Genomic DNA, 13,616 nt, shown 5'->3' on the forward strand with positions numbered 1-13,616 from the left:
TATTATCCTAACTTTAATCTGAGGTATTATTTAATACTAAATGTTAAAAACTCTTGAAGGGAGGATTGGTGGGGGGAGGGTTGGGACTGACCGCGCGGTTGGAAGAGGGGGGAAGGCAAGGTGGGGTACTTTGATTGACAGATAGTGTCGTGAAGAATATTTTTTTTTTTTATTAACTGAAGATATTTTTTTTAGCTCATAAAATTCATACAAATTATCCGCCCAGAATATAATTTACATTGCTGGAATTCTTACAATTTGGTGATCATTTTGAATATAAACATCATAGATTTTGCATTAGGCATACAAATTTTAGATGTAAAGTTTATTCTGAGTAAATATGTTATCTTTTGTGAAAAATATATGACATTTGTATTCAAAATATTCCTGGTCTTACAAGGAATCCAGCAATGTCAATTATGTTATCCTAACTTTAGTTTGAGGAATTATTTATTACTATACCTGGTTTTCCCCCCAAAATTTCTCAGAGGGAAGAGCCAGCGAGTGTAGTGTGAGAAGAGGGGGAGGGAGTCGAGTCCATTATTTGAATGGACATTAACTTGGCGACTGTATTTCTCTATTTCTCTTAAGTGTTAATTGTGTGCATGTACCATCATAAAATTAAGATGTTATTTTTACTAGAACATAGGTATTGTGTCGGAAAAAGTGGAGTTTGGGGATGGGCCAGTTTCTATTGGAATTAATCCCATATGTTCTGTTGTTCACTTAAGGTGGTTTTCACTTAACATGGTACCCTGTGGGTTTTATTGACCGCGTTAAGTGGGGTACAACTGTATAGAGGTTGACAACCCTTTATCCGAAAACCGAAAGTTTTTTTGTGGAGCATTTTTTTTTTTTTTTTTTTTAACGGGATTAGGCCGCAGGCATAGATCAACTGACCCACATCGGAGAACCTGGTGGGCGAAAATATAATAGTAATATATATATATATATATATATATATATATATATATATATATATATATATATATACTCAAAATATGTATTGTAATTCCAGGCACACGAATTGGATCAGTGGGTGCACGTTATGATGGTGAATTAGAATATTCAGTCGAGTGGGGAGGTCATGAAACTTCTCCGCCAGTGTCTGTATCATCGCAGGGCACTTTGACCCTCACATCTTTGCTTGACCATGAAGATATTCACCGACTATCACTCATTGTCACTGCCCTACCTACAGACAAGCCTGAGTTGGCATCAAGTACCAATGTGGTTATTGAAGTAAGATATATTTCTGAATAATTGGAGTGTGTAGTGTGGTAGGGGATATCCTCTCCCTCATGGAGGAAGCCAGCTTTCTACATAAGCTTTGAGTTTGATCCATTAACATTTAAATGTTTTTATGAAAGTTTTATCTTATTTCTTACTTATCTTTTTTACCTTGCATTATTTGATATTAGTCTTTTAAACCTTTATTTTAATTCGGCGTCAAATGATCTAAGCTGTTGCATCGCCAGGGATGTAATTACCACAATCAATCAATCAATCAAATTTAGCCTTTCTTTACTTTGAGGGTTTTGCTATAAGGTCAGAGTAAAAGATGAATATGATATTACGTATACCAAATTAGACAACTATTGTACATATTTGTTTCCCTATATCTTTTCACACTCCTGTCTACAGTGCTTGTATGTATGGGTGGGAGTTGATGTTTGTGTGTCTTCAGGCAATATATATGTCTTTGTGGATATTTAAACACATGCCTTGTTTTTTTTGTTTACTGTATTCAAATGCAAATGTTTCTTAATTCATATGTAATATATATGTTTTTATTTACTAATTTATCTTTGAGGATGAATGTCAGCCAAAAATTTGAATTATTCCTTTATCTTATTATCTTCATGTTATTCTTGATACTAATATGAATATCATTTCTCAGGTTCAAGATGTAAATGATGAATCCCCAGCATTTGAGAGTGAGAAGTACTATGTATCTGTAGCCGAGAACACACCTTCTGGGTCAAATGTTGTCAAAGGTATGTGTTACTTGTATCTATGTACAATAAACCCCCCACTATATTTGACACAATTTAGCCATGTAACTTTTAGACCTTCATCTTAGGGAAAAAATGGAATTGCATTTCTGTACTGGGAAATTCATGACTGGTAAAATTTGAACTTATGGCTATCTCTGGGGAAATTTAGGTCACTCTACTAGCGACACCCTAATTTTTTCTCTCGAAACTGATAAGAAGTGAAAGTAAATGCAATACAGACTAGTTGTTCTCTGTCCATGCAGCACATAAAAAACACAAATTTTGGTGTAGCAATACAAACTATTTTGAGAAATGTTACCAAGAGAGAAGAGGTTTGGGTGTAAGTAAGGTGTAAAATGAGTTGTTTGGATGTGGTTCGGTCAGGGAGCTTTTCCTGCCCTCAGAGGCAGTTTTACTGTGTATGTATATATTGTGGTTGTGTGTGTGTGTGTATTTTGGTTGTGTTTGTGTATATATTGTGGTTGTGGTGAGTGTACTGTGGTTGTTGTGTATGTGGGAGAGTTGTGATTGTGCACGTGTGGTGGGGGATGTGGTGCGTGCATTGTTCTTAATGAAACACTGAGTGGACTTGAGGGTAAACTCAGCATTTTTAATACTTCATTTGCTTCTGATTATTTATGAGAAGATTTTTTATTCTTATTTATATGTATGTGTGTGTGTGTGTGTGTGTACACACACACACACACACACACATATATACAATACAGATAAAGGAAATTACTGTCTTTAGAGCGAATGGCTCCCTGTCCCAGCCGCAAAAATGCCAGCAACTTTAAAACTACCCAAAGACATTCTTGGGTACATCAGAGTGTCATCCGCGAATAATAGAGGACCACGAAATAAAAATCTGCAAATTATCCGGGTGTACTGTACTATTGCTTAACCCTGTACCATATAAAAAACTCTTATTCTACAGTACAGCATCATTGTTGAATATTTTGTTTCATTTGGCCTCTTTTCACTTTAGTATTATATTTTCAGTTTTCTGTCAATATTGACATAATCCAATGTATGCATTATTCTTACTATGCCTTTTGTATTTTGTACACAATATTTTAATGACAATATTTTTTTTCTGAACTCATGTTTAGTTCTCAAAGTCATTAAACTTTCTCACTTTCATTTCTAAAGCATCTTATCCTTATAGTTTTATTATCTTAAAACTCCTCCCCATCTTTGCATATTGATTACTCAGTATTGTATTGCATCATCTTCCTGTATTGGATAAAAAAATTTGACTACCATACCTGTACAGGTACATTTCAAATAGTTCTTGTATGTTTTGCCTCCATATAATCTATCACATTTTATCCCCTTGTAAGCTATTCACAACTTCAAAGTTTCTTTCATGCAAATGGCTCTGTAATTATTTGCATAATTCCAACATTGTAACTGACCTTCTAAATACAGTTTTCCACTGTCTTGAAATATTAATTTCTATAATTAAGGCACTGGAACAAAACCACATCTATTTTATTTATTTATTTATTTATTTACTGCATATTTACTGCATATTTACTGACAAAACTTGTTCCTAACATATCTTACAGTTTTTGCACATGACCGTGATGCAGGGAGCAACTCTGAGATCCGCTACATCTTGGAAGAGCAATCACCACTTGTAGAGGAACCTCTCTTCACACTTGATCCATACTCTGGGTGGCTATCCCTTAATCAAGAGCTGGATGCAGAGACAAAGTCAAAATATGATTTAAAGGTAACAGTAATTCTTTTTATCAAATTGACATTGAAAAATGAGTTATGGTTGTAGAACATGTAATACTGTCCACTGTGTTTGCCTATATAACTATGATATTCTTGTATGATACCAGAGACTGTTTGTCAGCGTGTTTTGAGACAGAGGGTCGTATTCAAGAACGTGGAGTGTAGGGTATCCATTTAGAAATCAATACCATGGGGAATGCCTACACCATCAGTGTAGTACGCATTCTATATCATTCAAATCGTGCGTCTTGCTGAAGGGCTGCCAACACATGAAAAGGAATGGTCTTTTTACCTACAGTACTTGTATATTTATATCTCCATTAATATCAATTTTCAGAAGAAATACCATAGAAGAAAATCAGTTCAGGATTAAATTCTACAGATTTTGAACCTATTGTCCTCCTAACCTAATTATTACCGAAAACTTTAAAAAGTTACCTTTAAAACTTTGCAAAAGATGTGCAGGTTAATGAGCAACATTAGAAATTTTTCAATGGAAGAAAACTTCTTCTTTTTCTCAAGAATATCCCAAATATTGTAGAGAAATCAATTTTTACTAAATCTCACCTAACCAAAAGAGAAAAGCCAAAAAACCTAAAGAACCAAATGTAACGAATTTCATATATCAGGATACAGTCGTGTTGCATCTCGTGTGCATTTAACCTACGCACATTCACCAAGATGGATGGTCTACACCAGTTAATTGGAAAATTCATGTACAATTGTGTCACATCTTACGCAGGGGATACGTTATGAAGAGGGTGCATAAAAGCAAGAATAAAATGTAGTATTTACCAATTACACTTTCCAAATTAGATGATCTCCCACCAATCACATTTCAGGATGCAAAATAGACATGCTAAGCCTCACCATTTCCTCTAATATGTCATGGAAGCCACACATCCACAACATTGCTAAAGCTGCCTCCCGAAAGCTGGGAATGCTGTACAGATGCCGTAGCTACTTCACTCCTGAGCAAGTGCTTCAAGTTTATAAAGGATTCATTTGTTCTAACTTGGAGTACTGCTCTCATATCTGGGGTGGCTCTTTTCTGTCCAACTGTTAGATAAGGTGGACTCATAAGCAATTTGTCTTATTAACTCTCCTCCTTTAGTTGATAATCTTTCTTCCCTTTCTCTTTACTGCAATGTTGCTTCACTCTCTCTTTTACAGGTACTTAAACGAGCAGTGTTCGGTGGATTTGGCATCCTGTGTAACACTGGCAAAGCCGTGGGCTCGTAACACTCGCCTTGCCCGCGGCTGCCCACCATTTCTCTGTGGATGCAGGTCACGCTAGAATAACCCGTTATAGTACATCTTTCTTTCCTCACACAGCCAAACTGTGGAATGCTCTGCATTCTTCTTTGTTTCCATGCTCATACAATCTGTCTCACTTGAAAAAGCTGGTTGTCCGGCATCTTTGTGGTGTAGATTAATATAATCTTTTTCTTTTCTATTTTTAATTTCTTGTTACTCTTATTTTTTTGCCCCTTAGGCCCCATTGTGGGCCGTTGACCTGTGTCGGATGGGCAATTCCCCATAAAAAGAAAAAATGCAAGATACAAAAGCTGAACAGAAATTGAACGAATAATCAAATCCAAAAATTTGGAAATTGTCGAATACAGTGGTCCCTCGGTTAACGAGCACAATCCGTTCCAGCAGGTTGCTCGTTAACCGAAACCATTGTTTCAATGGGTTTTTGGGTAATTGGTTCCAGCTCACCGAAAATTGCCTAAATTCAACAAAAAAGGTAGAAAAGTTCACTTACTTTGAGGTGTGTATGTTGAAGGCTCCTGGATGATGATGTGAATTTGAAGTGGGAGGTGGAGGAGGAGGAGAAGGGAGAAGAGAAGGAAGTGGAGGTGGAGGAGAAGCATTTTACTGCTTCTTGGAAGGTGAGTCACCTTCCATGAAAATGTCAGGAACCTCTGGACTGACAGATTCTCCACCATGAACATCCTCTCTCCTTCTTGAAGTGGAAGGCTGAGGGATAGCATCTTGTTCCCTCTGCCTTTTACTGAAGAAAGTGTCAATTGTGGTCTGTGGGGCATCTGTCCTCCTCACCATTAACTTATGTTTAAAGAAGAAGACCACTGAGTCCTCAACATGACACAAAGTTAGTTCAGTTTTTTCCACTTCTGGGTGCTTTGAAGCCAGTTCCCTGAACTTCTCCCAGTGGTAAATCACATCTTTCAACCGTTTAGCTGACATATGGTCATCACTTTCAATTTCCTCCTCACCACTGTCAACCTCTACCTGTAACATCTCATCCAGTTGCTTCAAGTCATCAGGAGTAAGTTCCTCCTCATGAGACATCACAAGCTCTTCCACATCCTCCTCCACTTCAAGGCCCAATGACTGACCAATGGACACAATCTCCTGGTCCAACTCTGTTTCTTCCTCAAATCCCTCAAAATCATGGACTACTGATGGCCACAGTGCTTTCCATGAAGAATTGAGGGATCTAGTGGAGACTTCTTGCCATGATGACACAATCAATTTTACAGCCTCCAGGATGTTGAATTGTGTCTTCCAGAAATGTTTCAGTGTTAGTTCAGGATCATTGGAAGTTGCCTGATGACACCTCCTAAACATTTTCTTCATGTACAACTTTTTGAAGTTGCTGATCACATTCTGGTCCATTGGCTGTATGATTGATGTAGTGTTTGGAGGCAAAAACAACTTTTTCACAAAGTCAAATTGATACTCCAAATTTCTGGCAAGGTCAGGGTCATGACCAGGAGCATTATCCATGAGGAGAAGAGCCTTTAAAGGGAGTTTATTGGTGGTTAGGTGGCTCTTGACAGAAGGGCAAAACACATCAACAGCCCATTCATTAAAGAGCTGTCTTGTCACCCATGCCTTACAGTTGGACTTCCAATAAACTCCAAGCTTTGTTCTTACCATTTTCTGTTGCTTGAACACCCTGGGGTTTTCAGAGTGGTAGACAAGCATAGGCTTCAGTCAGAAATCCCCTGAAGCATTGGCACCAAGCAATAGAGTGAGACGGTCTTTCATGGGTTTATGCCCAGGTAAAGAGGCTTCATCTCTGGTGATGAATGTTCTTTTGGGCATCTTTTTCCAGAACAGCCCAGTTTTGTCCACAATGAACACTTGCTGTGGAAGATAATTTTCTTCTTCCATCAGTTATTTAAATTCATCTAAAAACTTTGCTGCCCCTTCCTTATCAGCACTAGCAACTTCACCATGCCTAACAACACTGAAAATGTCACTTCTTTTCTTAAATTTTTCGAACCTGCCTTTGCTGGCCCGAAAATCTTCAAATTCTGTGCCTGAAGAACCAGGTTGATCTGTCTTTAAATGTTTGTAAATCTCCCTGGCTCTTTCACAAATGAATTCAGTAGAAACTGAATCACCTTTCATCTGTTTGTCCCTAATCCAGATGATAAGTAACCTCTCAGTTTCTGCAATTAGGGATCTACTTTTAAACACTCTTGTAGATTTGTCTCTCACTTTCACTTCTTCAAATTTGTCTTTCTGTGCAAGAATTGTCGACACAGTAGATGTCGACATGCCATATTCTTTGCATAGCGCATTTGTTCTAGTGCCTTGTTCATGTTTTTTTATGATTTCCTGCTTGGTTTGGATTGAAATTGCTTTTCTTGATCTCTTAGGCCCCATGCTGGATTCAAACAATGTCAACACGTGCTTTTTAAAGTTAAACTTGTTGTAAATAAAGAACATTTTCTTTAAAATAATACTGCACTGCGCTATATATTGTCAATATGTAAAATAAATTTCAAAATGACCAATAATTTGCTTGGAAACACAGGAAAAAAGCGTTTAGTTGAAGAGAGTCTCGAGCAAGATGTTGCCTCCAGTGAAAACAGAGAGAGACTAACGCCTGTTTGCTGTGTTAAGAGGCTGGATGCCGCGCATTAAACTAGTCACTTTACCTGCAATTATGTTCAATAATTGTTAAAATGACTAAAAAATTTAATATTAAACTTTTAAAATTATTGAATAATATAAACTTCTTGATATTTACTAAAATAGTAAGGAATTTAAGCCCTAGAACCGATTAATGTATTGGCGGACTAATACTACAGCTGGTTGACCGCCCAGTGCAAGCCAAAACTTGTTGAGGTCGGCTCGTAAGAAACTCGTTAACCGAATTTAAGAATCTTATGGGAGGTAACAGTAATGTCAAAATATTCCAAACTCGGTTAATTTGGATTTTTAGGTAATTCGAGTGACCCAGAGCCCCTCCCTTTTTTTTTAATTAAGGAAGATGTTGTGTAAATATATAAATTATGAACATAGTTTTTCATAGGGCTTGTTCTTAAAGTGCTGTCCCCTTTTCTCATGAACATTACAGTAATCCATAGGCAGTTAATACAAATATCTGTAGGCATTCGCTACATCATGGGCTTTCACTACGCTTCTTGAATACCAACCGTAGGCATAGCTTAAAGGGATACCTCCATATTCTTCAATACAGTCCATAGAGCGATGCTGTACATGGAATCTTTATCCAAAGCAAGTCTAATATGTCTTCATTTTCAGGTTCTTGCCAAGGACAATGGCACTCCACAAAGAAGTTCAACAACAAGTATTATCATTGAAGTAATTGATTACAATGACAATGCTCCTCAATTTGTTAAGGAGAAATATCATGCTTCAGGTATGTGTATCACGGGTGTTGTGGATAGTATTGTACATTATAAAACAGTACGTATGTACACTTTTGACATTATTCTTGAATTCCGTATTTGGTTTGAAGTTAAATTTATATTCCTAAATATACTGTAATTACATATACTCAATAAATGAAATATATTCAATGGACTTTCATGCGAGTTTATCTGCTTCATTACTGCAATTGGCTCTACTTAGAGTTTAAAAAAAATTTATTCAAGCTTCAATTGAGTGACGTATTTTCTCTTTCAGTAAGGGAGAATGCTCTCCCTGGAACAGTTGTAGTGCAGTTGGAAGTTCTTGACTACGACTTAGGGGGAGGGGCCTTGGATGGAGAAATGGGACAAGGCATCATATATTACCTCACTGCTGGAAATGCCCTTCAACACTTCCATGTCCGAGGAGGGGGCCAAATATATGTTGCTAAAGCTCTTGATTGGGAGTCAGTGGACAATTATGCTTTAGAAGTTACTGCAACAGATGGAGTCTTTGTTGCAAAGTCTTGGGTCTTCATTCAAGTTTTAGATGTTAATGGTAAGCTAATATTTTCAGTATCAATATCATGTGTTTCACTTCACTGATTATCTCATTATTATCATTATTTTTATTTTTCTGCGTTTATCTCTGTTCAGTCAATAGTTTACTGCTTAGAATACCATTGGATGGTTTATTTGCAAAACTTATGGTAGAGTATCTATCATCCACATTGGCATTTTCCCTTTTTCAGTTTTTATCATATTTATTTTTATTTATTTATTTTTTTTTTTCAGTACAGTATTGTACTGTAATTGGTTATACAGTACAGTTGGCCCTTAACATATGCGGGGGTTACGTAACAGAGATACCCAGGGATGTTAAAAATCCGCGTATTTTTGCTGCCCCTGGCCCCCCCCATATCCTTATTTACCGTATATACCTGTGTGTAGTTCGAGTTTTTAAGACCAAATTATTTGGCAAAATACTGGGGGTCGACCTCTAAATGGGTAATAGTTTCGTTAGGTTGAAAAATATTTACCAGTAACTACCAGTAAACAATGGAAACGATGCACCAACGCACCACCAGCTGTGAATGTCGGTACAGTTGCCAGGGCAGATCTTTTGCGCCATCATAGCAAGCCCAAAGTAGCCAAATCCATGGTATGGTAGCACAGGACGATGTAAAACATAAAGTATTCATTTATTAAAGTTTATTTATAGATACTGGACATAAATTTTTGTTCATTACATTTGAAACATCAATCTTTGTTAATTAAATTTGAAACAAAAGAAAACTACGATACCGTATTTTCATTAAAATATTACATCACAAGTATATTTTACCTTAACTGTGACTGAATGAATATACGTATTCTCAGAAATAAATTTGGAAATATAATATTTTTGCTGGAATGACGTACATATTACAGTGGAAAGTGGGATAAAATCATGACGAAAACAATGACTTTCGCTTTCTTTCGTTATTCAAAAGATTTTACCGTAATCGCTTTTCGAATGGTTTTCAGTTAAAAAACTGTTGTACTCGTACTGTATTACAATAATATATTCTATCCTATCATTAGCCTTATAATCCCACAACTGAAAACCATTCGAAAAGCGATTACGGTAACATCTTTTGAACGAAAGAAAGAGAAAGTCATTGCTTTCGTCACAATTTTATCCCACTTTCCACTGTAATACGTACATCATTTCAGCAAAAATATTACATTTCCATGTTCTCAGAAATAAATGGTAGTTTTGTTGAAACGTAATGTACAGTATTTAATATTAAAATGCAAAAATAGCTATAAAAACAATTAATACACCCGTAATGTACTGGCTGGCATCTCCACTCATCCCTGCTCCCGCGTCCAAGGTCACCACTCCTCCCAACTCGCTCCCTCCTCCGCCTCCTCCACCTCCTCACCGTCACTACTGCCGACAACAAACACAAATGTTTTGTGAATAACTGCACCTCCACTTCCGATGTACAGTACTGAACTGTACTGTGCTGTGCTGTGCATTTTTACAAACAATAAACATGGCAAGAAAAGCTATAAAAAAAAGAGATAATAATTTTACTTTACTGTACAGTACCTATCCTCGGCGACAGGACGGGGGTCATCGGGCTGATCGTCACTCAATTCCATAACGGGTGGTGAAGTGGGGGCGACGGTGGATTCAGCTGCTTCCTCACTGCCGCCAGTGATTGATGGTGTTAAATCTCTCCTTCGGTGATCAAAGAACATGGTGATGGGGAGTTGTCGTCTCTTTCTTTTCATTTCTTCCATGATGTTTTTGTATGGAGCAAAAACGTCATCCATCCCTCGCATGAATTTCAGGGCACCCACCATGGAGGGGACCAAACTATAGGCCAGGTTTTTCAGTGCCTCAATATTCCTGGTCATCTCCCCCAACTTCTCCAACGTTATTTCTTGGTGCTCTTCCTCTTCCTCATCCTCTTTCCCTTTCGCTTCCTCTTCCTCTTCCTTGCCTGAGTCTACTAACTCCTGTAGATCCTCCTCGGTCAGCTCAGTGTCGTGTTCTTCAATTAGCTCCCTAATTTCGTCCTCTGCCATGTCCTGGAAGCCTTCAGCAGCCACTTTCCTTGACAGTGCCAGGGTCTTTCTGAATATTTAAATTAAAATCCATCAAAATCATTTTCCTTGTCATCGTCTTAAGCACCAAACAGCTCCTCCCAGTCTTCTCCTTGAACAGGGCTAGAGGGTACGTGTTTTTCGAATCGTTTTCAATTAAAAAATGTTACAGCACATGTATATTTTACCTAAACTGTGCCTGAATGAATATATTCTCAGAAATAAATAGTAGTTTTGCTGAAACGTGATGTATTTCAATGTAAAATAGGTTAAAATACATGACAAAAACAAAAGACTTTACCTAACCTTCCAATGTTCAAGAGATGTTACTCGTTTTTTTAATGGTTTTCGGTTAAAATACTGTTATAATACAATGATATTCTATTCGTACTGTGCTTGATATACTACATTCACGGAAATGTAATATTTTTGCTGAAATGACGTACGTATTACAGTGGAAAGTGGGATAAAATCGTGACGAAAACAATGATTTTCGCTTTCTTTCGTTCAAAAGATGTTACCGTAATCGCTTTTCGAATGGTTTTCAGTTAAAAAAACTGTTACATCACAAGTGAATTCAGATAGAATATTATAGTAATACAACAGTTTTTTAACTGAAAACCATTCGAAAAGCGATTACGGTAACATCTTTTGAACGAAAGAAAGCGAGTCATTGCTTTCGTCACTTTCCACTGTAAAACGTACGTCATTTCAGCAAAATATTACATTTCCATATTCTCAGAAATAAATACAGGTTGTACCTCTCTAGTCCGGCATTCTGTGGTCCGGAAAATCCCGTGGTCCGGAACGATTTTAGTTTGTCCAATAGGTAGATAGGCAGCTTTTTTTTTTTTTTTTTTTTTTTTTTTTTACTTATTTGGTGTGTGTATTACAGGAGTATTAAATTTTGCCCTCAGGCCCTAATGTGGGTCAGTGGCCTATTCGAATTGGGCTAATCATAAAAAAAGCCGCGGGAAATTAAGGTTTGTTTACATCCGGCAGTTCGGCTGCTCTCTCTCTCTCTGCTTGTCTATACAGAGTACAACATTTAACCCTTCAATATATATGAGCAGTAGATAAGTGTTGCTTTCATATTCTTATGTAGAGTAATGACATATGTTTTCACATGTGCGCACTTACATACGAGCAGTCTCACTTTTTATTTTACCATTAATGGTTAGCTACTTATATTGTTCCATTTATTAACATTAAATAACATTACAGGTACTTCAAACAACCATATTAATTTTTTTACATTAATTTTACTACAGCTAAAATCAGGGTCTTATATTCTTCAGTTTTATATGTAGTACCAATCAGCACTGGTTTCGTAAGCTTTAACATAAACAATGCCGGCAGCCGTCTCGTCTCCTCTAATATTCCACGTATTATTAAAAAATTGTATTGTTAATTTAGCACACACGTACATTAATTCAATAAAAACAAATTCAGAAACATTAATTAAACTATATATGAACAGTAAATAAGTGTTGCTTTCATATTCTTATGTAAAGTAATGATGATATGTTTTCACGTGTGTGCACTTACATACGCGATCTCTCTTTTTTTCTTTACCATTATCGTTACCTACTTCTATTGTTCCATTTATTAACATTAAATAACGTTACTTAAAACAACCATATTGACTTTACTACAGCTACAGCCAAGGTCATATTTTCTTCAGTTTTATATGTAAAACCAGTCAGTCACTGGTTTTGTAATCAACGAAAACAATGCTGTGTCATTTCCTCGTGTGTTCTAATATTCTACGTACTATTAATGAATTGTATTGCTGATTTTGCACACATAAACATTAATTCAATAAAAAAGACATTCAGTAATAAACAAAAATGAATCTTTTGTACGTAAGAGAAATGACGCTGTTTACACGATTATGCACGTCGTCTGCACGTTGGCGGGCCGTTCAAACCCGTCGAAATTCAAGTTTCCGCCGTCAAAATTTGTATTTATTTATTTTTTTTTGTTCCAATAAAATACGTTAAGAATTAAAAACTCGCGAAATTTGAGAAGCTACTATACATTTAACCCTTCAATATGTCTTCAAAGAGACCATGATGCAGAGAAAGTGGTGCTAGTGCTTCCAAGCATAAGCACAAGTCACTATCTATCCAGGAAAAGGGTGAATTTCCATGGTCCGGCACCGGTCAGGTCCCGAGGTTGCCGGACTAGAGAGGAACAACCTGTAGTAGTTTTGCTGAAACGTAATGCATTTCAATGTAAATTAGGATAAACTACATGAAAACAAAAGACTTTACCTAACCTTCCGATGTTCAAGATATATTACTCGTTTTTTTAGTAGTTTTCGGTTAAAATACTCTTATATTAGTGATATTCTATTCATACTGTGCTTGATATAATACATTCACGGAAATGTAATATTTTTGCAACTACAATGCTGTTGTCAACACAAGCGTGGTTACAGCGAGACTGACTGAGTGAGGGAGAGCTATGCGTGTGTGTGTGTGAGGTTGCGGGAGCGGGCGGTGTCCCGTGTTCGGTGCCGCGTGCGAGTTGAATGGCGCGCGATTTGAATGTACTTCAATTACTTCAATGTACAGAATATTCCTCCGGCGGGGCAATCCGTGTATGCTAAACCCGCGTATGTTAAGGGCCGACTGTA

At 36.9% G+C, this 13,616-nt stretch overlaps 1 protein-coding gene across 1 annotated transcript; it reads left to right on the forward strand.

Moving 5' to 3' along the window:
- Window positions 1-1,018: 1,018 nt before the first annotated feature.
- LOC121855895 (fat-like cadherin-related tumor suppressor homolog) lies at window positions 1,019-8,998 on the forward strand (the record flags this gene model as incomplete). Its single annotated transcript, XM_042351066.1, has 5 exons — window positions 1,019-1,242; window positions 1,901-1,997; window positions 3,569-3,735; window positions 8,271-8,388; window positions 8,655-8,998. Coding segments are annotated over 5 exons (935 nt in total), but the record flags the coding sequence as incomplete, so codon positions are not given.
- Between the last annotated feature and the right edge of the window lie 4,618 nt (window positions 8,999-13,616).

This window comes from Homarus americanus, unplaced genomic scaffold (genome assembly GCF_018991925.1).
Source record: "Homarus americanus isolate GMGI-L3 unplaced genomic scaffold, GMGI_Hamer_2.0 scaffold24513, whole genome shotgun sequence".
Taxonomy (NCBI): domain Eukaryota; kingdom Metazoa; phylum Arthropoda; class Malacostraca; order Decapoda; family Nephropidae; genus Homarus; species Homarus americanus.